General features: G+C 39.0%; 2 protein-coding genes and 1 long non-coding RNA gene across 3 annotated transcripts in view; all 3 read left to right on the forward strand.

Moving 5' to 3' along the window:
• SLC40A1 (solute carrier family 40 member 1) overlaps nucleotides 1–26,243 on the forward strand; it is a 747,507-nt gene that overhangs the window by 62,357 nt on the left and 658,907 nt on the right. The window lies entirely within an intron of this gene.
• HIBCH (3-hydroxyisobutyryl-CoA hydrolase) overlaps nucleotides 1–26,243 on the forward strand; it is a 93,471-nt gene that overhangs the window by 11,622 nt on the left and 55,606 nt on the right. Inside the window, 4 exon segments of the mRNA XM_082690544.1 lie at nucleotides 14,568–14,705; nucleotides 16,248–16,332; nucleotides 18,996–19,076; nucleotides 25,610–25,662. Coding sequence (XP_082546670.1) covers nucleotides 14,568–14,705; nucleotides 16,248–16,332; nucleotides 18,996–19,076; nucleotides 25,610–25,662 — 357 coding nt within the window.
• Nucleotides 1,753–7,528, forward strand: LOC309844220. The gene is made up of 2 exons (XR_014300554.1): nucleotides 1,753–6,500; nucleotides 6,553–7,528. It is a non-coding gene; the product is annotated as an uncharacterized lncRNA (long non-coding RNA).

A 26,243-nucleotide genomic window follows, 5' to 3' on the forward strand; every position in this document is an offset into this window, starting at 1 on the left:
CTCTTTCTGTCAAATAAATAGATAAAATCTTTAAAAATAAATAAATAAAAAATAAAAAGCAAATTAAAAATCAACAGATTTGCTCGTTGGCTAAGAAAATATTTGTAAATTAAAGTATGGGGGAGCCTGGGTGGCTCAGAGCGTTAAGCATCTGCCTTCGGCTCAGGTCATGATCTCAGGGTCCTGGGATCGAGCCCCGCATTGGGCGCCCTGCTCAGCGGGAAGCCTGCTTCCCCCTCTCTCTCTTCCTGTCAAATAAATAAATAAAATCTTAAAAAAAAAAAAAATAAATGTGAACCTGTTGTCTTTCCTGGATGAACAATAAAGATTTAAGAAAGTTCTAATTCCCACCTTAAATTACTTTGCCTTCTTTAAAATAGCTCTGGCTAGAAGCATTTCTTCTTTCCCTTCTGTGTTCTCCTGTAGCCTTCTCCCCGCCCCCCAACTTGGAGTTGTACGAGAATTTCATTTCTGACTCTAGTCTGTAATATTTCCTAATATGATAAATTTTTCTTCAGAGAAACCTTTTCTAGGTTTTAGTTAAAAAATTGCGATACTTTTGGAAAAGGGATTTATTTTTTCCTACAGAATTAACATAAATTATGCTAATACTGGAAAGTTCATCTTTTTTTCTTCTACCCTTTTGCTTGAGTAATTTTGTTTAGTGCGCTAATATTTATTTTTAGGTTTTGAGAAGGCCATCAATCTTTCCAGATAGGAAAAAAAATCCTTTTATTCATCTATTCATTTCCGTAATTCTAGTAGCATTAATAGGATATTCTGGAATATTCTTTCCCCAAAGTCTGACTCTCTGTAAAAGTCCTACAAAAACACTTGGCTATAGTTCTTGGAGATCCATGCTGAAAAATACTCGTGCATCCCTATAATAGCAGAAGTTGAAGATCACTCGGTGTTTATCAGTAGGGTTCTGACTCATTTGGTGTGTGAGGATGCACAGCTGTTCAAAATAGGTAGCGTGCTTGTGCATTCAGCAAAGTCCTGAGAAATTCTGTAGGTTAAATGGCCTGTTTTCAACAGATTGCAAGAAAGAGAGAGGAATGAAGGGAGAGCTTGTAGATTAAAAGACTCGAAAAACAGGAGTGCCTGGGTGGCTCTGTCGGTTAAGTGTCTGACTCTTGACTTTGGTCTCAGGGCATGATCTCCGGGTTGTTGAGCTCAAGCCCCGCATTTGGCTCAGTGCCGGGTGTGACGCTGCTTGAGGTCCTTTCCCTCCCTCACCCTCCTCCCATCTTTCTCACTCAAGGAAAAAAAAGGCTTAAAAATATATCTATTAAAAAAAAAAAACCGATGTGTTTTTGCATGTACACTTAGTGTTACTGTAAAAACTAGGACAGTTATATTTTTAGAGAAAGGGAGAGGCCTGGGATTGGGGTGGGTAGGGTAGAGGGCCAAGGGCTTTTGGGGCTGGCTGAACAGCACTGGGTTTGGGATTTAATTTTTTATACCGCTTACAAACTAAGAGTTAGCCTTCTGTTGTCTTACGGATGTTGGCAGAAGATGTGAAGCTCTTGAGTTAGAGCCCAAGGATTCTCCGTGGCATGTGCAGCAGCATTGAATGTCATGTTTGTGTTGGGTTTCTCTTGCTCCCCAAGTTCTACTGGGGTGACATGGAAGGCTCAGATGAATGCGTACATATGCAGTGGGTTGCGTTATAGGTCAGCACTGCTGAATACGGGCAATCTGCTGGTTTGTAGCAGAACCTGCTCTCCTGTCCCAGAGGGGGACATCACCTTTTTTTTTTTTTTTATTTAAACTTACTTGCAGCAAATGCAGCCCTGAAAATGACCGAGGCAAAGAGCACGGTCAGGCCCTTGGGTTCATGATGTACATGGCACTAGAGTACAAGGAGACGGTTCATGATGTATATGGTACTAGAGTACAAGGAGACCCCAGGGCCCATGGCAGGCAGTGTATTCTGACAGCCAAGTCAGAAGTGAGTCATTGCAGACGTACGTGGTAGAAGGCGGCCAGACTGGAGTAGGGATTAGTGGGCTAGTCCAGTATGACTGTTGTCCTTTTACATCAAGGGAAGATTCGGAGATCGGTGTACCAGGAGGAGGCCATGTGAAGAGTGGAATTAGGCTGCTGCAAGGCGAGGGTCTGTCAGAAGCCGGGACCGCAGCCTGGAACAGATCTGGCCCAGCCGTCTAGAGAGGAGTGTGGTCCCTGATACCCTCATCTCGGGCTCGTCGCCTCCAGGCCGTGAGACAGTAGCTCTCTGTTGTTGAAGCCATTTAGTTTGTGGTTCTTCGTTACAACAGCCCTAGCAAATGAATACAGCCCCCATGCCATGTTTGTCAGAATTAAGAATGTTGGTATATTACTGTTAACCTGAAACTTTATTTGGATTTCACCATTTTTTCCCTTAACATTCTGTTTCAGGATCCAAGCCAGAATACCATATTGCATTTCTTTGTCATGTCTCCTTAGTTTTCTGTAGTCTGTGACAGTTTCTGAGTCTTAATTTTTGTGACCTTGAAGTTTGTGGGGGGAGTGTTAGCCTATAGAATATCCTCCAATCTGGGCTGTATGTGTTCTTGTTTGTTGTTAATCATCAGACTGCAGTTGAAGGCTTTTTTTTTTTTTTTTTTTTTGAAGAGACTATCACAAAGGAAAAGCCCTTCTCATCACATTGTGACAGGGTATCTGGGTTTTGATGGATGTGTCTGGGGTTAGTGACAGTCACGTAACACAGCGGGTGATGCTGACCTTTATTACTCGGTTGAAGTTGTGTTTGTTGGGTTTCTCCTCTCTCAAGTTATTTTCCCCTTTTCACCTTCTGTTCTTTGGAAGCAAGTTCAGCCCACACTCAGAGGGTGAGGGGAGTAAGCTCTGCCTACTGGGAGGGGGATTTTTGCATATATTATCTGGAAATCTTCTGTAGGGAAGATCGTTCTCCATTGATTTATTCAGTAATTTGTATCAGAGTGGACTCAGTGATTTTTATTTTATTCTTTGGGTTATACTCCAGTTTCACATTTGTTGTGTTGTTACTGAGATTCTTCTCGCTTTGGCCATTAGGAATTCCTTCATTTCGGTTCTTGTGTCCTTTTGATATGATCCTGTCCTTCTAATAGCTATGTATTTTTAACACCTCCTTACTTTTTGGTACTAGAAGGTGTGCTCTGGGCTCTCATGTTTTCCTTATCAGGAGTCAGACATTTCTTCAGGGAGCCCTGGTTGTCTTTATTGGAATCAAGATCTGCGCCTTGGGAGTGCTCTTTGATCCTGGGGGATGATGGCTTTCTCCGGGGCACAGAGCAAGGGTGATGTGTGTGTGCAGAGCAGAGTATATGAACACAGCATACTAACTCGAGCGTCTGTACCTGTCTGTGGTCGTCTCCCTGTTCCGTGTGTCTAAGCTTCGCTCAAGTTCATACTGTTGACATCCCCAGTGCCACAGGGCGGGGCTCATATAGCTTCCCTTCTTGCTTATCGTAAATTTTCTCTGTTGCGCGTTTCACCTTCGTGTACCTGCAAAGCAGTTTCAGAATTGTGAACCACCCCCAGGAAAAACGAATTTACCAACCAGAGCACAGTATTGATGTACAGTTAGTTCCTTTTGTATTCAGATGACTGTTTTCCAGAGGTCTGTAGGGTTGCTCCCCTGCAGCTACCACCACGATTACTCAGTGAGGTTATGTCATATGTGTGTAATTCAGTTAGATTTGTCCTAGTCTGCATTCCGTGTTGGAGTCCCATGGCGTCTTAGCCATCTTCAATGTATGCAGACCAGACCAAAGAAAAAGGTTTACTTTTTGTGACATCTGTGTCTGTGGGTTTTGACAGATGCCTAAATCCTGCATCTACCACCTCAAGACGATATAAGTGGTTCTTTGACCCTAAAACTGCCCCTGGCTTCACCTGCCCCCAACCACTGATCTGTGTTGTCCCTCTAAAGTTTTGTCCTTTGTAGAATGTCTTAGGAATAGAATCATACAATATATGGGCTTTGGGGTTTGGGATCCTTTCACTTGACAAAATGCATTTTGTCAAAATTTGTCAAAATGTTATGTGAATTGATAAAATTGATCATTTTTTATTACTGAATGGTATACCATTTTGGGATAAATTGTCCATTTCTCTGTTGAAGAGCATTTTAATTACTTCCAGTTTTTATCAATTATGTTACCAAATATTTTTTTGTACAGGTTTTTGTGTGAACATAACTTTTTAATTACTTGGGTAAATGCATGTGGTGGAACAGCTGGGTTGTATGGTAAATCTATGTGTAACTTCTCCCAAAGTGGTCATACGATTTTACATTTTCATCAACAAAGATCGAGCATGTCTTTTGTTCTGTATCTTTGGCAGCATGTTGTTGTCTGTTTTTGGATTCTAATGTGTGAAGTGTTATCTCATTGTGGTTTTAATTTGCATTTTGCTAATGATCTCCTGATGATTTTTGAGCATTTCCTATGTTTGTCATCCTTCTATGTTTGGTGAAGATCTTCGGATTTTTTTTTTTTTTTGCCCATTTAACATTGGGTTGTTTTTCTTATTGAGGTGTTTTTTTATCCCCCCCCCCTTTTTGTTTTATAGAGAAAGAGTGAATGGTTGGTGGGGAGGGACTGAGGGAGAATGAAAGAATCTTAAGCAGGCTCCAGGCCCTGCATGGGTCCCAACGCAGGGCTCAGTCTCCTGAGCCTGAGATCATGACCTGAGCCTAAATCAAGAGTTGAATGCTTAACTGACTGAGTCACCCATGTGCCCCTTTCTTACTGAGTTTTAAGAGTTGTTTATATATTTTGGATGCAAGTTCTTTACCAGATATGTGAAAGGCAAGTGTTTTCTTCCAATTTCTGGCTTGTCTTTCATTTTCTTAATAGTATCTTTTGCAGAATGGAAGTTTTTAATGTTGATGTAATTCAGTTTATCAATGTTTTTCTTTTATGGATCATGCTTTTGGTGTTGTATTCCGTTAAGCCTTAATGTTTGAAAGACATTCTGAACCAGAGTTTCAGGGATGCGGCCCTTACAAGTGTTTCTGTCCCTCCCCCAGGGATAGGGTGCTTTTTTTCTTTGCCCCCCACCCCCACCCCGCAGTTGTGGTTGGTAAACACTGTCCTTGGCAATGGTTTTGTGGTGCTTCTCCCTGGAGATTAAGGCTTTTATTTCACAGGCCTCCATTTCTATCCCCCCACTGCATCGAGGCTCCACTAGAACCCTGGGCTACAGGCTTTGAAGTCCTTCCTCACTCCCCTGCAAATTTAGCCTTTTTGCTTTTTATGGAAGATGAGGGGAAAGGATTTAGCTGCACCTGCTGTTTCTCTACCCCAGCCAACACCACACAGAGGAGCTTCCTTCAGTTTTCCCGGGGAGAGCCTGGTTGGGGTCCAGGAGGAAAAGCCAGCCCGGATCGAAATTCCTGCATGACTGTAACCCGCAGGAGCTTCATACTATCACATTTGCCCACACTTGGTCTCTAGCAAGTCATCAAAAATTCTAATTAATCTTCCTGAAAGCTTTTGCCTGCAGCTAGCAAATATTCTGGTCCTGTGTCTCCCTGAAGGCACCTGCCACTCTCCAGATTTTACTCCAGCCATTCGCCCTGTCACCTCAGTTCTCTGACTGAGCTTACCAGAAACCATTACTTTGCAGTCTGCTCCGCCTTTCTTCTTGTTACAAGGTCACGATGAGCATCTTTCAATATCTCTGAGCTATCGTTTCAGCTCTTAGCATCTCTGAAACCAAAGAATAAAGCTTTAAAGGATTGCCTCTGGTATTGGGTGATAATTTATATAAACTGTTCAGTGAAAACGATCATGAAACTTTGTTTTGACGGGGGCCTGGTAAATTGCACTTGGTTCAAACAGAAATTTAATTAGTATGGAGAGAAAGTTTATTAATACTTGTATTTAACATGTTTATATGATATTAAAACTTTTTTCTGTATTTTAAGATTGAAAATGATGTGGATATCTAAAACTGCAGCTTTTATAGTGTTTCGTCTGTCTTTTTTTGTGAGTAAGGGTTGATCTAAGAAATAGAACCACTGTGGGTATTGAAGGGGAGAAGGTGCCTTGTCCTTTGAACACAGCGAGATATCAAATCATCCCAAACACCCAGGAAGTTGGTCTGAAGACTGAGAGAACGAACTGCACAGCTAGAGGGAGACCTGAGACCACGTAGCAGAAGATAGGAGGTGTGGAGACCTGATTTGGGGACAAAAGAATCATGGATGCTTTGTAGGGGAGGGAACCCTGATTAGGGAGAAAGGAGAGAAAGAGACTGAGTGTGAGTGCAAGTGCACACACAGGGTGCAGGGCGTTGCACAAGAAGAACACGTCTCCCAAACAAGAGAGGCTGATAATGGCAAGTTTTTACAAGCATCTGAGCTCAAAGTCTGAAGTTGGAGAAGTCCATGCCATTACTGGGGTGGAGCCTGGCAGGTGTAGAGGTGCTCTGTGGAGGAGGAGGGCAGAGGCCCGGTTGTGGACAGCGTGGTTTGAAGATCCCCTGGGTTGCGCTGGGAGACAGTCTCCCTTCTTGCAGTGTATTTTGGAGACATGGCACTGCCTCCAGGGACAGATGAGCCAGTGGACACCATTGAGCTGCTCTGTTCATTAGCATAAGAAACAGCTTCTGAGGGCCTCTAACCTGGATGCTGGCTTTTTGCTGTGTTTAACCATAAGCTCCAAGCCCCTGTGCGTTCCATGTATCTGCCCTTCTGGGACAAAACAGCACCAGCCACAGCCCCGTGAGACCCTCCCCAGAGGATCAGCGGATGTTAGCACCGTGCTGTATCCCTAAAGTGTGGAGTTTTGAAACCCAGCCAGCATGCTTGAGGTAGAACAGAGGAGTACTGGGCCAGCGGGCGGGCACACAGCTCGGACAAAGACAGGGTGAAGGCAGGGATCTGAGGGAAGCCTGGGACAGATGAGCGGAGATTGTTTTCTCTTTTGTGAGTGTTTGCTCAACAGTGGCAGGCACAAACTCCCCTCTCTGGGGACAGGAGAGCTGGCCGATGTCATTTTTATCCCCACCCGTCAGCAGACAGGCTTCGGTGAGCAGCACAGTGCCCACAGTGGAGGCTTTGGGCACATACACCAGGCCTTGCTCCCTGTGCAGTGCTTTTTTCACTAGGGCAAGTGTGCCTGAGAGAGCAGCAGTGAGTCCCCCCCCACCCCCAGCCTCTCACCCACCAGTGTTGACCATAAAGTGCAGAGCTTCAGCTCTAGGGGAAATAGGATCTAGCTGCTTTTAAGGAGCAGACCAGAACACATCAAGTTAACACTTGCCACACGGTGGACAAGGCCCGAATATTCCCCACTGCAAGCAAGGAGGAACTCTGCAGGGGACTGACCTGAAGGAAGGAGCAGGGAAAACAAGTGCAGAATGCACACAGCAGATACCAGAAACCCTTTCTGAAGTGTCAGGCCCAGGGCAGTGTGTGACTTCTTCATAATGTAGCCGTTACTCTCAGGAGCAGGAAACATAGCAGGCTTTCCTGACACACAGATACCTAGACAAAGTGCCGAGAGGCAGGAATTCATCCCAAAAGAAAGAACAAGAGAGGTCAGGGCCAGGGAGCTAATGAAAACAGATACAAGTAATATACCTGAATTAGAATTTAAAACAATCATAAGGACACTAGCTGGGTTTGAGAAAAGCATAGAAGACTCCAGGAAGTCCCTTACTGAACCGATAGAAGACCTGAAAACTAGTCAGGCCAATATAAAAAATGCTATTACCAAGATGCAAAACTGACTGGATGTAATCACCACAAGGATGGAAGAAGCAGAGGAATGATTAAGTGATATAGAAGATAAATTATGGGGGCGCCTGGGTGGCTCAGTGGATTAAAGCCTCTGCCTTCAGCTCAGGTCGTGATCCCAGGGCCCTGGGATCGAGCCCCGCATCAGGCTCTCTGCTCAGCAGGGAACCTGCTTCCTCCTCTCTCTCTGCCTGCCTCTCTGCCTACTTGTGATCTGTCTGTCAAATAAATAAATAAAATCTTTAAAAATAAAATAAAATTAAAAAAAAAAAATAAAATAAAATAAAATTAGAAGATAAATTATGGAAAATAATGAAGCTGAGGGGCACCTGGGTGGCTCATTTTGTTAAGTGACTACCTTCGCCTCAGGTCATGATCTCAGGATCCTGGGATAGGGCCCTGTGTCAGGCTCCCTGCTCCGTGGAGAGTCTGCTTCTCCCTCTCCCTCTGCTCCTCCTCCCGCTCATGTGCACACATGTGTGTGCATGTGTTCTCTCTCTCAAATCTTTAAAAAAAAAAAAAAGAGGCTGAAAAGAAGAGGGAAAGAAAAATATTGGATCACAAATGTAGACTTAGGGGACTCAGTGACTCCATAAAGCTTAATTACATTTGTATCATAGGAGTCTCAGAAGAAGAAGAAGAGCGAGGAAAAGAGGCAGAAGGATTTTTTGGGCAAATTATAGCTGAAAACGATTCTAATCTGGGAAAGGAAGCATCCAAAGGAGGTACGGAGAACTCCTATCACAATCAACAAAAAAACCAGCACCAAGATACATCATAGTGAATTTTGCAAAATACAGAGATAAGGAAAGAATCCGGAAAGCAGCAAGGGAAAGAAATCCTTAGCCTACAGGGGAAGATAAATAAAGTAAGCAGCACATCTCTCCACAGAAATTTGTCAGGTCAGAGGGCAGTGGCATGGGATATTCAATGTGCTAACTGAAAAATGCGGAGCCAAGGATACTTAATCCAGCAAGGCTGTTATTCAAAATAGAGATAATGAGTTCCCCCCACCAAAACAAAAACAAAAACAAAAAACCCAAAACTAAAGGTATTTTTGACCACTGAACCAGCCCTGCAGGAAATATTAAAGGGGACTCTTTGAGTGGGAAAGGAAGATCAAAAGCAACGCAGAGAAAAGCTCCAGAAGCACCAACTTCACAGGTAATACGATGGCACTAAATTCACTATCAGTGATCACTCTGAATATAACTGAACTAAGTGCTCCAATCAGACATAGGGTATCAGAATGGATTAAAAATAAGACCCATCTATATGCTGCCTATAAGAGACTCATTTTAGACCTAAAGACACCTGCAGATTGCAAGTGACGGGATGGGGGATAGAAAGCCATCTGTCCTGCTAATGGGCATCAAAAGAAAGCCAGAATAGCCATGCTTATATCAGACAAACTAGATTTTAAACCAAAGACTCTAACAAGAGATGAAGAAGGGCACTGTATCATAATAAAGGGTTCTATCCAACAAGAAGATCTAACAGTTGTAAATATTTATGCGCCCAACCTGGGAGCAGCCAAATATATAAATCAATGAACTGATTTTCCAATGAAACATAAGGAAGCTTGTTGATAATCAATAATAGGGGACTCCAACACCCTACTTACAACAATGGATAGATTATCTAAGAAAATCAACAATAAAACATGGGCCTTGAATGATACACTGGACCAGTTGGATCTTACAGATACATTCAGAACATTTCATCCTGAAACAGCAGAATACATATTCTTTTTGAATGCACATGGAACATTCTCTAGAGTAGATCACATACTGGCCACAAATCAGGCCTCACTCTTCTTGAGATCCTAACATGCATATTTTCCAATCACAACACTATGAAACTTGAAGTCAGCCACAAGAAGAAATTTGGAAGGACCACAAGTACATGAAGTTGAAAGATCATCCTACTAAATAATGAATGGTTAACCAGGAAATTAAAGAAGAAATAATACATGGAAACAAATGAGAATGAAAACACGGTGGTCCAAAAATCTTAGGGATGCAGCAGAAGCGATCATAAGAGAAAAGTATATAGCAACACAGGCCTACCTCAAGAAGCAAGAAAAGTCTCAAAGGGGAGCAGAATATACCACCCTTAAAATCTTTCACTTTGGCATGTGAATTATTTTGAGTTGAAGGCAATCAAGATCCAGCAGACTCAGGAATGTTTTTTCCTTCCCTCTCAACTGCCTGAAAGAAATGAGAAAGAAGGATTGTACCAGGAAGAGATCAGGGATACATATAGTATAACTTTTTTATATTTGAGACTTATCTGCATGGAAGGGCAAATATTTGTTTACAAACATTTGCTCTTTTTGCTTCCTAGTGAATTGCTTTCCTCCCCTTTGAAGCATCAGACCCTGTTTCTTTCCTTTAGCTCAGGATGGTTTATGAGCCTCAGTTGCCTGGCTGCCTTTGGAACTCACATCTTTGTGGGGCTCCCTTAAGAAATGAACATTTTCTGCTGTTAATCTGTCTTTATTTCTGGGGGGATCTTAGTTAAGAACCTGGAAAGATAGAGGGAAACTTATTTTTCCTCCCCTACAGTTTTATGGAATAAAAGACTATGGGAATAAGATCTTCCACAATACTGACAGAGGCTATGAAAGAGTCTAGAGGAGGAATTAAGGGTCCAAAAAGTTGCTCACCATCTTCCTACACACCTACAAACACTATTGGGTCAGTAGGAACTTCACAGAAAACCTGGGAAGTCAGACACTTAACAGCTGCTAGAGTTAGACTGCGAAGGAGAGGGTGAAGTCTGGGGAAGGCTGTGTCTGCTCTTGGACTTCGTATCCCTTTTGGTCTGGTTTCTTTTCTGATTTTTGTGTATAGATTTCTTTTACCACCTTTTTTTTTTTTTCTTAGTACCAATAAAGTAAGGAAACAAGTCATGTGGCATAGTATTTTTTTAACAGATTAAAAAATAGACTTATTGTTATTTCTGAAGGTCAGAACTTAGAGGATGAATCAACACAAGAACAGATTTGTAAGAACGTAAGTAAAAACACTATTTTACAATAACATGTACCAAAACAAATTTAAGTCCTGGAAACTATGAAAAATAGCTCTCTTTAAATGGTTGAACATTTGCTCTTCCTTATATACAGTTGAATTTCCAATGGGAGAACAAGGATGCTCTTGGCTCTCTGGGCCTTCCTTCATGAAAACCCTTCCTTAAAACCTGCCGGAGTGCTCCCTGAAGCCAGTGTATGGTTTAGCAGGAAATCGGGGCTGCTGTCAGTGCACACATGTATGCGTGTTATCCTGTCTTTTCAACTTCCCACACATCGGGATCATTACTGGGGGTCAGGGGACCCGATAGTCAAACAAGGAAGTTTTCTGAAATAAAGCGTATTAATGAAGTTCCCTTCTGAAGATGGCTTAGAACCTTTGAAGTCTAATTTATTACTCTTATGTTTTTAAAAATATTTAAAATATTGGTTTGAATAGGTAGTAAATATATATGGTAAAAAATTAAACAAGTTCAAAGGGTTCAAACAACAAAAAGTCTTCCCACCCCACATGCATTGTCTAATTTTCGTTCCTGGAGGCAGCCATTTCAGCAGTATCTTGTGTATCTATCTAGAGATACATTCTACATGTAAATATGTACGTGCCCATGAACAGAGTGGGTGGGTAGCATTGCACACACACTGTCTTCATTTTTTGTAGTCCAAGTAATTTTAGGACTAGGTTCTATTCTAAATCAGTTGGCTCTATTCATTCAAAAGTTAAAAGTTAATTATTATGTGTATACTTTGTATATACTGTGTATATACTTTTGGTATGCATATTTTGCTTATCTACAGAGTCTAAATAATTTCAGAAATCTTTGTTGGATGTACCTAGTAATCCATCTGGCAAGTACCATTGTGTGAAAGATTTGCATTGATGTACAGGCATACCTCATATTACTGTGTTTGCAAATACTGTTTTTTTGTTTTGGGTTTTTTGTTTGTTTTTTTGTTTTACACAAATTGAAAGTTTGTGACAACCTGTAGAGGAAATCTCTTGGTGCTGTTTTTCCAACAGCATTGCTCGCGGTGTGTCTCGATGTCACATTTTGGTAATTCTCACACAATATTTCCAATTTTTTCACTATTGTTTGGTGAACAGTGATCAATGATCTTTGATGTTACTGTTGTAATTGTTTTGAAGGCACCATGAACTGTGCCCAAATAAGATGATGACCTTAATTGATCAATGTGGTGTCTGTTCTGACTGTTGCATCGATCTCCTGTTCTCTCATCTCCCTCTCTGTACGCCTCCCTGTTCCCTGAAATACAACAGCATTGAAATTAGGTCAATTAATAATCCCACCGTGGTCTTCCAAGTGACAGGAAGAGTCATATGCCTCACACGTTAAATCAAAAGCTAGAAATGATGAAGCTTAGTGAGGAAGGCATGGCAAAAGCCTGAGTAGGTCAAAAGCTAGGTCTCTCGCACCAGTTAGTCAAGTTGTGAATACAAAGGAGAAGTTCTTGAAGGAAGTTAGAAGTGCTGCTCCAGTGAACACATTAGTAAGAAAGTGAAATCTTCTTTTGCTGATATGGAGAACGTTTTAATTGGGATAGATCAGACCAGCTACAACATTTTCTTAATCTAAGCCTAATCCAGAATAAGGCTCTAACTTTCTTCCATTCTGTGAAGGCTGAGAGAAATGAGGAACCTGGAGAAGAAAAGTTTGAAGTTAGCAGAGGTTAGTAACATGAGGTTTAAGGAAAGGAGCTATCTCCGTAGTATTAAAATGCAAGGTGTGGCAGCAAATGCTGATTGGGAAGATGCAGCTAGTTATCCAGAAGGTCTAGCTAAGATAATGAAGGTGACTGCACTAAACAAGATCTTCAGTATAGATGAAACAGGCTTCTGTTGGAGGACAAGGCTGTCTAGGACTTGCGCAGCTAGAGAGGAGACGTCAGTGGCTGACTTCAGAGCTTCAGAGGGCAGGCGGACCTTCTTGACGGGGTTAACGCAGCTCTTGACTTTAAGTTAAAGCAGGTGCTCATTGACAGTTTGGAATTCCTAGGGTCCTTAAGGATTATGCTAAATCTGCTGTGCTTTATAAATGGAACAGCAAAGCCCGAGTGACAGCATATCTGTTTACAGCGTGGTTTACTGACAATTTTAAGTTTATTGATGTAACCTCCTGCTCAGAAAAGAAGATGCCTTTCAAAATACTGCTCATTGTCAATGCACCTGGTCAGCCACGAGCTCTCATGGAGTTGCCTACACAGCACCTGTTCTGCAGCCCTGGGTCAAGGAGCAATTCTGGTTTTCAAGCCTCAGTATTTAAGAAATATATTTCATAAGGCTTTTGATGCTATAGAGAGTGATTTCTTTGAAGGATCTAGGCAAAGTTAAGTTGAAAACCTTCTGGAAAGGGTTCATCATTCCAGATGCCATTAAAAACATTCATGATTCATGGGAAGAGGTAAAAGTATCAACATTCACAGGAGTTTGGAAGAAGTTGATCCAACTCTGAGGGGTTCAAGACTTTAGTGGGGGAAGCAACTGCAGATGCGCTGACTAGAGTCAGCAGTAGAACCTAAAGATGGGACTGAGTTGCTGGCAATTTCATGATAAAACTTTAATGAATGAGAAATTGTTTCTTATGGATGAACAAGGAAAGGTGTTTCTTGAGAGGAATCTACTTGTGAGGATGCTGTGAAGATTGTTGGAATGACAACAAAGGTTTTAGACTCGTTACTTAAACCTGGTAGATAAAACAACAGCAGGGTTTGAGAGGATTGACTCTAATTTGGAAGCTCTGCTGTGCGTACGATGTTAACAGATGCATTGCGTGCTACGGAGAAATTATGAAAGCAAGTATCAGTCAATGCAGCAAACTTGACTGTTGTCTCATTTTAAGAAATTACCACAGGGACGCCTGGGTGGCTCAGTTGGTTAAGCAGCTGCCTTCGGCTCAGGTCATGATCCCAGCGTCCTGGGATCGAGTCCCACATCGGGCTCCTTGCTCTGCAGGGAGCCTGCTTCTCCCTCTGACTCTGCCTGCCACTCTGCCTGTGCTCACTCTTGCTCTCTCTCTCTCTCTCTCTCTCTGACAAATAAATAAATAAAATCTTTAAAAAAAAAAAAAAAAAAAAAAAAAAAGAAATTACCACAGCCCCCGCCCAACCTTCAGCGCCTTCCGCCCTCAGCATCAGCAGCCATCCACACTGAGGCAAGACTCTGCCAGCGAAAGGAGCCTGACTCACTCACTGGGGGTGCAGGTGCCGGTTAGCATTTAGTAGCAATGAAGTACTTTTTTTTCCTTTTCCCAGGGTCCGCGTTATTCAGTCATAAAGCAAGGTCAGCACAGTCAGCAGGCAGGTTCAGACTTCGGAGTTGATGCTGTTTTACCACGTATTTAACTGGGCTGCTTCAGTGTGGTCTCTTCTCCGCCTTTAGTTGTGGACTTTGTTCTGTCAGTCTTCAGGTGGGTTTCTGGGGTGTTTGGAATGACTTGGTAGTTACCCGGTTGTGTTTGTGGGACAAGATGAGCCTCGGGGTCCTCCTCCTCCTTCACCGTCTTCCTCTCAATAAGTCCCTTCTGAATTCAGATCTGTACATTGCTTTTTCAGACCTAGTGTTACTCCATACTTAACAGGCTACAGTAGTGCATAGAAATAACAGTACATGCATTTGGAAAACAAAGCTCATCTGACATTATTGCAATATTTCCTTTATTGTGATGGTCTGGAACCGAACCCAGAGTATCTCTGAGGTGTACCTGTACATGGTTTGATGTTGGCTTGTGACAAAACCCGAATGAATTTTATCCTAAGGTTATACTTTTTCTTCCACAGAGAATGTCTAAGCACACGGATGCCGCAGAAGTACTGTTGGAAAGAAAAGGTTGTGCAGGAGTGATAACACTAAACAGACCAAAGTTCCTAAATGCACTGAATCTTAGTATGATCCGGCACATTTATCCACAGCTCAAGGTTTGTAATTGCCCTAAAGAAATTATATGGATCCTTTTAAAAGTGTATTTCAATAGAATATTTCTGGAATTCTCTTCCATAGAATGTCTGGGATCAGCACCCAAGCCCTGTTGATTTCTTGTCTTCCAGGCTTTCCCTGTGTGATTATCTCGGAGCCCCCCTAGTGACAGGGAGGCCTCCTGAGATAGCCCCTTCCACTTTCACATAGCTTTTTTTTTTAAATAAATGAAACAGGGAGAGTGAGAGAGAGAGGGAGAAGGAGAAGCCAACTCTCTGCTGAGCAGGGAGCCCGATGTGGGGCACCATCCTGGGACCCTGAGATCATGACCTGAGCCAAAGGCAGGCACTTAACTGACTGAGCCACCATGTCATGTCCCCATGTGACAGCTTTTTGACAGCTGTTTTTGAACTACTTGGGCAGCCTGTCTTAGAGAAGGCCATAAGCCTTACTCTTCTAAGTGAACTGCGTGGTGTAGTGGAAAAGCATGACTCACAGCCCAACTACTTTGTTTAATACGTGGATTTCTTTTTATTAACTGTGTATCTTGGCATGTTAATCTCTCTGTCCTTCATTTTCCTCAGCTGTGAAAGGGGGATGCTTCATCTCACACGATTGTTGTGGCGATGTAGTGAAATAGCGTGCCTCACATGGTCAGCCACAAAGAGTAGTTCTCCCCTGCTTACCGGGTCCTTGATTTTTCATTTGATGAGTCTCTCTTCCTAACTATGTGTCTGGTTGGGACACTGTATAATATGTCTTTAAAGGTAATAAAGAGAAATGGGCCAGGACTTTCAGATTGGAATTAGACCAGTGTGGAGGAAAGTAGAAACTTCATGTTAGAATGCCATATTCCTGTTAACGTAGTCCAGTATTTTATTAGTCTTTCACACAGCCACATCTGTTCAGCTACATCTCTTCCAAATGTGTTTCTATTTCTGTTCTCAAGAGTAGTATTTATAGAGTTCCTGTTAATTTTTCTCTCTCTGGCTAACCGGTTTTTTAGTCTTTTGTTTGTGTTTTCAATTTCCATTGGCTCTTGACTCTTTCATCCTACTTACTTGTTAGCTGTCCTTACCGACCTCAGATCACTTCAAGACTTGATCATAGCCGTGCTTTCACTCACTCGATTGCCTATAAATTTGTCAGTGGGACAGAGCCTTATGTCACCGCAATAGAAAGGTTCTTACTCTATTTTTTCACCAGATTTATAAGCTTCTGTAACATATTTTTAAGCTCATATTTTTTTTTTTTATTTTCATCTCAAAGTTGTCATGGTAAAGATTTCAGATGCCATCATGTAATTTGGATCCCAAAATGTATTCATCTAGTAACTTATTGAAATAGTCTCTAATTTATGTCAGAAAAGAAAATGAAGTTGGGATCCATTCTTTTGGATGTACTTTATAAAGCTTATACTTTGTATGTACTGATATCTATCTAGCTATATAGATGTATATATGTATGCATATATATGCAAATAGATTTTTTTATAGTTTGTATTTATTAATATGCTTTTATCATCTTCTTTTATATTTGGCTAGAACTGGGAACAAGATCCTGAAACTTTCCTGATCATTATAAAAGGAACGGGTGGAAAGGCTTTCTGTGCTGGGGGTGATATCAGAGGTAAAAACTCCTCCCACCCAATCTCAATGTTTTTTTTCCCCCACAATAGATTGACAAAACTAACAGGACATTTTTGTAATACTTCGTAATTTGCTTTACATCTTAGAATTTTTTTTTATTATAATTACTTAGCCATTGTAGTTAATATTAGAAAAATGAAAATAACATTTAAAAAAAATTACATATATCCTTCATATATCCAGTTTCTCCCTGAATCATTCTAAACAAAATGCCCAGTTATGCAGTGGGAGTCCACTTTTTATTTTAGGTTAGCTGGTATTCAGCAATTCGGTTTGTCATATAACCTGACAGTCTGGCCATGTTGTGACTTGTCATTCTCCAGATATGACGTTCCTTCACATGTTTCCTTAACCGTGCCCGTGCTTACCCCTAGTGCCTGATCCCAAAGCAAGGATGTACTTAATTATAGAATTCATCCTGTTGCTAGTACATTTTTACAGCTGTTTAAGTAAACATGCTGAGATGAGATAAAAAGATGAATTTTCCTTTCTAGTTCTTTAGGTTAGTCTGTATACATTTAACTATTAAAGACAAAAGAGAGAAGAGATGTTTGGTCTCAGGGTCAAAGTCATGTACTTCTCACCACTGGTTATCAGTATTTTGTATGTACTGAAAACATTTAGTATTTTGTTTGTTAGGGAACTGGTAGAGTCCAGCAATGGTTTTTTCTTTGGGTTTTATGTCTGTTTTTGTGTATGTGTGTGTATATCTGTATATCTATATCTACATGTATATACACATGTATATGTAAATATAGTTTTTTTTTAATATTGTGTTAATGGCAGTATGGTTTAGATCTAGATACCAAATTTACAGGTTTACATAAATCATGATATTTTTGGGTTATTTTTTTAAGATTTACTTATTTATTTATTTGACAGAGAGAGAGAGAGAGAGAGCGAGCACAAGCAGGGAATAGGGAGAGGGAGAAGCAGGTTCCCTCCAAGCAGGGATCCTGATGCCGGGCTGGATCCTAGGACCCTGGGATCATGACCTGAGCTGAAGGCAGAGGCTTAACTGACTGAGCCACCCACGTGTCCCAACTGTTAAATTTGGGATGGGAAGAGGAAGAAACAAGCTTGATTTCGGACATAATTTCAGATACCTATTAAATTTATGGTAATTGAATTTTAATTTTTAATTCCATCAATTTTTATTCTATTTTTAATTTTTCAATTGCTTAGATTTGTTAACTGAACTGTGTTTGAGTTTGTTTTGCCCACTACATGAATATTTTTAAAATACTGTTTTCCAGCATGGAGCTAACTTTTTTTCTGGAGTTGGGTCTGTGATCTTGTTAGTTTACAGATGGGCAGAGTCTTATGTATTGTTTTTAGCTTCTTCTAACTGAGCTATTTTCCATATAGGCCTAGCTTTATACTGATGTTTGGAAGTACAGTTACAAAGTACAGATTTATTTTAGTTGAAGTGTATAAAGCAGTGATCTTCAGTTCCAGGAAATTCAGTTGCTTTTAAGATCACAGTCCAAGATGATAAATGGGCATTCAGAAAAAAATTTTTTAATGTGATTATGAATGTCATTTAATTTTAACTTCTGTGGAATTAATTGATTAGAATAAAAAAGGAAATCAAAGATTTTTGAGGTAAAAGAGCTTCATTCCATTAGCAATATAATTTGCACTCTTGTCCTTTTAGAATTGCTGAATATGAAACAAGAGATGAGGGTTTGGGGGTGTGCATGTATCAGTGAAAGCCCCAGAAGGACAAAAATAGACAGTAGATCTTTCTTTTAAAAACCAGGAAAAGAAGTGAACATTTGGAACATTTTGAAGAAAGATATATCAGACTTCTAAAATTAGTCTAAAAACCTATAGTCAACAATTTTTATGTAACTCTAGCCCATAGAAGAAGAAATGTGTTTTTATTTTAATTTGTATTGTAATCAATAATTCTTATAAGATTTAAAGACAGGAAGACATATGAGCTTACAGTGTATGGAAGAGAATGGTTTGATAGTAGTCTTACCATTGACTGGAATAGGAATACGGTAGATGCTTAATAAATGTTTCATGGTGAAATGAATGTGGCAGAAATACTTAACTAGATGAATATGTTATAGAATTATGAGTGTATGTACACACATGCACACAAATACTTACATTTTTCTGTATGTATAATGTATTTTATCTTAAGCCATATTACCATTGGAAATGTATATCCAGTAAATGTTTATTCAGGTGCTACAGAAAAGAGTCAAAATGAATTTTGTAGCAATATATAAGTTCTAAATTAGGTATAACAATTTGTAAGAAGTCCTTAGGAACTTTTTCCTTGAAGTTTTGACATTAGGCAATGGCTCTAGGGCTAACTGTGTCTGTGGAATGGACACCAAAACTTTTAACAAACCATTCTAGAGTTTCCCCAGTACTTAATATTATAATATTTTAAATTTATTCTCTTTGACTGTATTAACTAGAAAGCACTTTTTTTTTTTTTTTTAAAGATTTTATTTTTAAGTAATCTCTATACCTGCCATGGAGCTTGAACTCACAACCCTGAGATCAAGAGTCGGGATGCTCTACCAACTGAGCCAGCCAGGCACCCCACTAGAAAGCACTTTTAAACAAATTTGTAATCCTTTTTTTTTCCTTGCCTTCATTTTTTTTTTTTTTTTCTTATAGTAATCTCCGAAGCTGGGAAGGCAAACCAGAAGATAGCTCAAGATTTCTTCAGAGAAGAATATACACTGAACAATGCCATTGGTATGTGAGCTCCACTGAGAGCTTTGAAATTGGAATCAAGAAATAAGCCGCGCAGTATGAATTGTTAAAATGTGTCAATAGACACTCTTGTTTGCTTTTTTATATACTTTGTCAGGCATAAATAAAGCTGATAATTTGGCTCATTCCAGGACAATTCACACTTCAATATTAGTATGCTATATTGAATTACTATTTGTCCTACAACCAATATGAACACATGGATTCTGATCGTATGACTGACTTTCTTGGAAAACAAAAACTTGGGTCTCTGTTTTCTATGTAAAATGAAATATCATTTCTTAATGAAAGGGTTTTCATAGTTGATGTTCCAGAGTTCACTGGAATTGAAGAAGTACTTTTATCAAATGTGTATTTCAAATGTTAAATTGCAGAGAATAACGTAATAGTTATGTACCCATCAGCCAGAATTAATAGACATTAATATTTTATTTTTGCTTGATGTTTTAAGATTTATTTGAAAGAAATATAATTCTACAGGTTTTAAGCTTCAGTCCACTTTGGTGCTTTCCTCAGTACCACTTTTTTTTTTCTCTTTCCCCAGAAGCAACCATTATTTCTCCCCAAGAAGTAATCATTGTCATTAATTTTTAGTGTATCCTACTAGACCATAGTTAATATTTTTGTGACATATTTATGAAAAATGCCATTACTCTGTTTTTGAAATTTATGTAAGTAACGTTTTACTGTATATACTACTCAAAGTTGTTTTCTTTCTTTCTTTTTTTTTTTAAGACTTATTTATTTGGCAGGGGGAGCAGCAGGCAGAGGGAGAGGGGGAAGCAGGCTCCCCACTGAGCAGGGAGCCCAATGTGGGGCTCTGGGGCTTGATCCCGGGACCCTGGGATCATGACCTGAGCTGAGGGCAGATGCTTAACCAATCCAGCCACCAGGTGCCCCTCAAAGTTGTTTTTAATAACATGGAATGTAACTGTTCCATAGTTTTCTGTATTATGACTATACCCCTCTGGGCTTATCTATATCTATATTAATTGATATTTACGTTTTTTCAAGTTTTTACTAGTATAGATTGTTATGTATGTCCTGTTAGTGTCTATGTACAAAAGTTTCTCTAGAAAAAATAGAAGGAGAATGAATGGATCATAGTTGATATGTCTTCATTTTTTTCCAGATTATTCTCTAAAGTAAAAGATTTTTTTATTTTCTGCATGTCTTTCCATCATTTTTTCTGTTAAACTTTGTATGTCTGATGTTATGACTTTAATTTGCATTTCATTGAATATTGGTAAGATAGAAGATGTTTGTGTTAAGTAATATTTAGATTTTCTTCTCATCCTTTGTTCTTCTTAAAGTTGGATTGTCTTTTTCTTACGATGGTGTATGTATGTCTTTATATATTCTGGATTCCTCACTTATGTAGATTGTATGTAGAACACTTCTCTCTGCTACTTTAAGTTATCTTTTGGTATATACAGGTTTTTATTTGATGAGTCGAAATGTATCCATTGTTTTCCTGAATGATTTCTGCTTTTTTGCATTTAAAAAATCTATTAACACAGGTTTTTAAGATGTTTCCATATTTCTTTTAATAGCTTTGGTATTTTGTTACTTTAAGTCTTTAACGTACTTGAAATTATTTTTTGCATGTGACATCATTTAACTTTTATTTTTCAACCAGAAAGCCAGAGGTTGTAATGCCTTTTATTATAAAGTTCATGCCTTTTTTATTGATTTTAGTGATACCTCTGTCATACATCAAGTTCTTAAGATGTGACCTAGTCTGTTTCTGGGCTGCTTTGTTCACTGGTCTGTACTTACGATGAAACTACAATGTCAAAATTATTACAACTTTGATATGTTTCTGTCTGGTAGTTTAAGTTGCCCTTGTTTCCTTTTAGAATTGTCTTGGCTGCTCTTGGGGTTTTGATCTTTCTTCTGAATGAGTTTTGGAATTATTTTTTCTGGCTCCAGAGAAGATTCCATTGCAGTTTTGATTGGGATGACAGTTATAAATTAATTTAGGGTGATTTGACATCTTTCACATTGAGTCTTCTCATCTATACATGCAGCATATCTCTTTATTTATGCAGACTTAAAAACTTACAGAATCATAATTTACATACCGGAAAACTCCCCCATCTCAAATAATTCAGTAACTTTTAGTAAACTTGTGTGACTATCACCCTAAACAACTTTGGAACTTTTAACCAGATTTGAGTTTTTATGTGCTTTAATAATGTTTTGTAACTTTATCCATAAATAAGTTGCTGCCTGTTTTTTTTTTTTTTTTTAAGTTTTATTCTTAGGTAGCTTACTTTTTTTTATTAGTATATGTAATGGTAATTTTACTGTCACATTTTGTAATTTACTGTTTTTGGCATATTGAAGTGCTTTGGATTTTAAAGTTCGTTCTTACATCCTGCAACCCTGCTGAAATTTATTCTGATGATATTTCTGTAGATGCTCTTGGCTTTGCTACACAGGCAGTTATTCCATCTGTACGTATTTTTTTCACTTCTGTCTTTCCAGTCTTTATATTATGACTTTTCTTATATTTTGGCTGGGACCTCTATTGTAATGTTGAATGATTGTGTGTTGTCTTATTTCTGACGTCCATAGAAAAGTTTTAAACTTTCAATTTTTAGTATAATCTTTTTGTAGAGATTTTGTAGATACTTTTTTTTTTTTTTACCAAGGTACAGATATTACCTCTATTACTAATTTGTTAAGGGTGTTTCGTTTTTTATATTCAGTGGTAGTGGTGGTGCTTATTATCTGTTTGAACATCCACTTTCATTCTCTCCCTTTCTTGGAAGGAATTTATTGACTTCCTCGCTTAGCAGATAGTTTTTCTAGTTATGTTTTGTTTAATCTAAAAGCTCTTTAGGATGAGCTTTTATGCAGGTAGTTCATTTCATAAGTTATGTGGGCCAGAATTTATTTCTGACTCAGAACATCACATTTGCTCACAATCACTGGCTGTAGCTTCACTCAGCTATTGATTTTGAGTTTATTCTGGCACTGGTGTTTTTGTTTTTTGTTTTTTTAAATTATTGTGTTATGTTAGTCACCATAAAATACATCATTAGTTTTTGATGCAGTGTTCCAAGAGTCATCGTTTATGTACAGCACCCAGTACTCCCAGTAATTCGTGCCCTCCTTAATACCTACCACCAGGCTCGCCCATCCCCCTACCCCTCCCCTCCCAAACCCCCAGATTGTTTCCTCAGAGTCCAGTCTCTCATGGTTCATCTCCCCCTCCGATTTGCTCCAATACAATTTTCCTCTCCTTCTCCTAATGTCCTCCATGTTATTCCTTATGTTCCACAAGTAACTGAAACTGTATGATAATTGACTTTCTCTGCTTGACTTAATTCACTCAGCATAATCTCCTCCAGTCCCATCAATGTTGGTATAAAAGTCGGGTATTCATCCTTTCTGATGGCTGAGTAATATTCCATTGTATGTACGGACCACATCTTCTATGTACGGACCACATCTTCTTTACCCATTCGTCTGTTGAAGGGCATCTTGGCTCTTTCCACAGTTTAGTGATTGTGGACATTACTGCTATGAATATTGGGGTGCATAGGACCCTTCTTTTCACTACATCTGTATCTTTTGGGGTAAATACCCAGTAGTACACTTGCTGGGCCATAGGGTAGCCCTATTTTTAATTTTCTGAGGAATCTCCACACTGTTTTCCAAAGTGGCTGCATCAGTTTGCATTCCCACCAACAGCGTAAGAGGGTTCCCCTTTTCTCCACATCTTCAATATTTGATGTTCCTGCCTTGTTAACCTTTGCCATTCTAACTGGTCTAAAGTGGTATCTCATTGTGGTTTTGATTTGAATTTCCCTGATGGCCAATGGTGATGAACATTTTTTCATGTGTCTGTTAGCCATCTGTATGTCTTCACTGGAGAAGTGTCTGTTCATGTCTTCTGCCCATTTTTGGATATGATTATCTGTTTTTTTGGTGTTGAGTTTGAGGAGTTCTTTATAGATCTTGGATATCAGCCCTTTGTCTGTAGTGTCATTTGTGAATATCCTTCTCTCATTTTCCATGGGTTGCCTCTTTGTTTTCTTGACTGTTTCCTTTGCTGTGCAGAAGCTTTTTATCTTGGTGAAATATAAAAAGTTCTTTTTCGCTTTTGCTTCCTTTCCTTTGGAGATGTGTATTGGAAGAAGTTGCTGTGGCTGATGTCGATGTCTGGCACTGGTGGATTTCCTTTGTTTGGCTTTGAACTTGGATGTACATCACAATTTTTTTTTTCATGGAATTCTGTGTATTTGAAGTAGGAGTGGGGAAAATAGGTTATTTCTTGGTTTAGCTCAGTGAGCCAGTTTGAATGAACTTCTCTCACTTTTTTAAGTCTGAAATTCTACATATCAGGTTTACTTAGAGTGGCTTCTTCATGTGGCTAATGAGAACTTGAATGGGACTAGTGTGAGCAAGAAACTGAATTTTAAATTTTACTTAATTGTCATTTTAATTTCAATTTTATTTGGCTAGTAGCTACAATATTAGTACAGTTACATACTAAATAAAAGGAGATGGCAGAAAACTTTGAAGAAGTTTAAGGAGTTTGATTAAATATTAAAATACAGAGGGAAAGCCTTCAAGGATTAATTTCTATACCTTATAATGATATATTTTGTTTAATAAGGAATGTGACAAATTCTGGCTTTATTCCCTGCATCAGTTAGCTTCTCATATTTTATATCTGAAATATATAAATAGCTGAAATGGGGTGTGTGTATATATCTCTATCCCAATCAATAGAGAAATTTCTTTCTGTAGTTTTTAGGGAATTACAGTTTCCTAAGGAATTATAGTTCAAGATTGAAGGGAATTATAATTCATGATTGAGGGACGCCTGGGTGGCTCAGTTGGTTAAGCAGCTGCCTTCGGCTCAGGTCATGATCCCAGCGTCCTGGGATCGAGTCCCACATCGGGCTCCTTGCTCTGCAGGGAGCCTGCTTCTCCCTCTGACTCTGCCTTCCACTCTTTCTGCCTGTGCTCACTCTCACTCTCTCTCTCTCTTACAAATAAATAAATAAAAATCTTAAAAAAATAATAATAATAATTCATGATTGAAGGCTATAGAAGTTGTGAACTTGCAAATACGAAATTAGGATGAAACTCATTCCAGAATTAGGACTTGATGGTTTGGCAAACTAGAAATATTTACCGAACTGCTAGATGGACTGAAATTGCAGTTTTATCCTTCCACATTGCTTGGGAATATTGCTCAGACATAAAAAAGAATGAGATCTTGCCATTTGTGACAACACGGATGGATCTAGAGGATGTTATGCTAAGTGAAATGAGTCAGAGAAAGACAAATACCATATGATTTCACTTACATGTGGAATCTAAAAATGAATAAACAGCAGAACCAGACCTGTAAATACAGAGAACAAACTGATGATTGCTGGAGGGGAGGGGATTGGAGGGGAAGTGAAGTGGGTGAAGAGGGGAGTGAGCACGCAGTCTTCGTGTTACGGCATGAATAAGTCACAGGAACAAAAGGCACTGCACAGGGGATATAGTCAGTACGATTATAATGGCATTGCATGGTGACAGATGGTAGCTGCACTTGCGGGGAGCTTAACATAATATATATAAACTTGTGGAATTAGTCTGTTGTACACCTATAACTAACATTGTGTGTCTACTATACTTCAATTAAAAAAAAAAGTCTAAAACTGAAGCCAGAAAAATTGAATTTTTATATTGGTCTTCAGTAAGTAAGTAATATTGGCAACAAGCAGTAACAGAAGTTCAGTGATTTACATTTTTGTTATGTTATAAGCAACTTCCCCTCTCAGAGGGAGAAAAAAAAAAAAAGGGAAAGAACACAGTAAAACTTTACAGAATATTTGAGCTGAAAGGAACTTCTGAGGCCATGTATTAACTCTCATTATTTAATAGATGAGGAAACTTACTTATAAGTCATATACATATATATGATATGCACATAAACATTAACTTCTGTGTATATGAACGTGTATACACCTAAAGCTACTATATATATTGAATGGCCAGTACGTGTATGTGTGTGTGTGTGTGTATCTCATGCCAGTATACATACTGAATATAGTGGATTTGCCAGTTAATGACAATGATGAGACTGGAATCTGTGTCCTCTAACTCCCAGTCCTTGCTTTTTACTGTGTGTGGCACTTCCCTTTGTATTGAAAATAAATTATGTTCCTTAAAATACAACTGTGTATATAAATATCCATGGCTTAGAAGGTAAATCTTAATTATATTTTTCAATAGCTGAGCTCTAAAAGGCTTTCATTTGTTTTAGATTGAAGTGTTGAGTTGTTAAATGATAATAGACAGTCAAGATTGTGTCAGGATTGACATTTTAAAAAGAACATATTTCTGAAGCCGTGTATTTAGCCTCTTTGATATTTCTTTCAAAAATTTCCTAAAGACAATATTCAGAGTTCATGTAACACGAGGTTTTTGGAAAAATGAATGTATTTTAAACATCATAATTAATTATAGCTCTGGGTTTTTTTTGTTTTTTTTTTTTTAAGGTTCTTGCCGGAAACCATATATCGCTCTTATTCATGGAATTACAATGGGTGGGGTAAGTACATGGTCTGACTCTCCTCATTGATATGGGAGTTTACTAAAAATAAATTAATCATTACTGATCAGAAGTGAGGCCATGAATATAATACCATAGAAGCCACTGAAAAAAAAATCCTGTTTGGACGTTGGATCTTTTCAGGTTTAGGATATAATATTTGCTTTTAACACTTTTAGATGATCGTCACCAAAAGAATATGTTCTTAATTAAGTTATATACTACTTTAGCGTCTTGAATTAGCAAGCTTTTTTAACCAACAGAATGGGTTGAATTTTCTGTTACGTTGTTACAAAGAGTCCTTTTTCTACTTATAAGTAAACTGATGGTTTACGTATAAGCTTGCAACAGCTTCAGAGAAGAAACTGGAATGTTAAGGGATTTTTAGTCTGAATCTTGGGGATGTGTTTGCCTAACTTATGTCTATTGCACAAAATCTCGCCTTAGTGAAAGTGTCTGGATACTTTATGAAGTTCTCTGAAAAAACTATCTTTCTTATCAATTGACAAAGTATTTCTTTTATGTCTGTATAATTACAAAGAAGTCTTAAATGTTTCTGGCCTTGAATAACTTGATGTAGA

This window comes from Mustela nivalis (assembly GCF_964662115.1).
Source record: "Mustela nivalis genome assembly, chromosome: 11".
In the NCBI taxonomy this organism is placed as follows: domain Eukaryota; kingdom Metazoa; phylum Chordata; class Mammalia; order Carnivora; family Mustelidae; genus Mustela; species Mustela nivalis.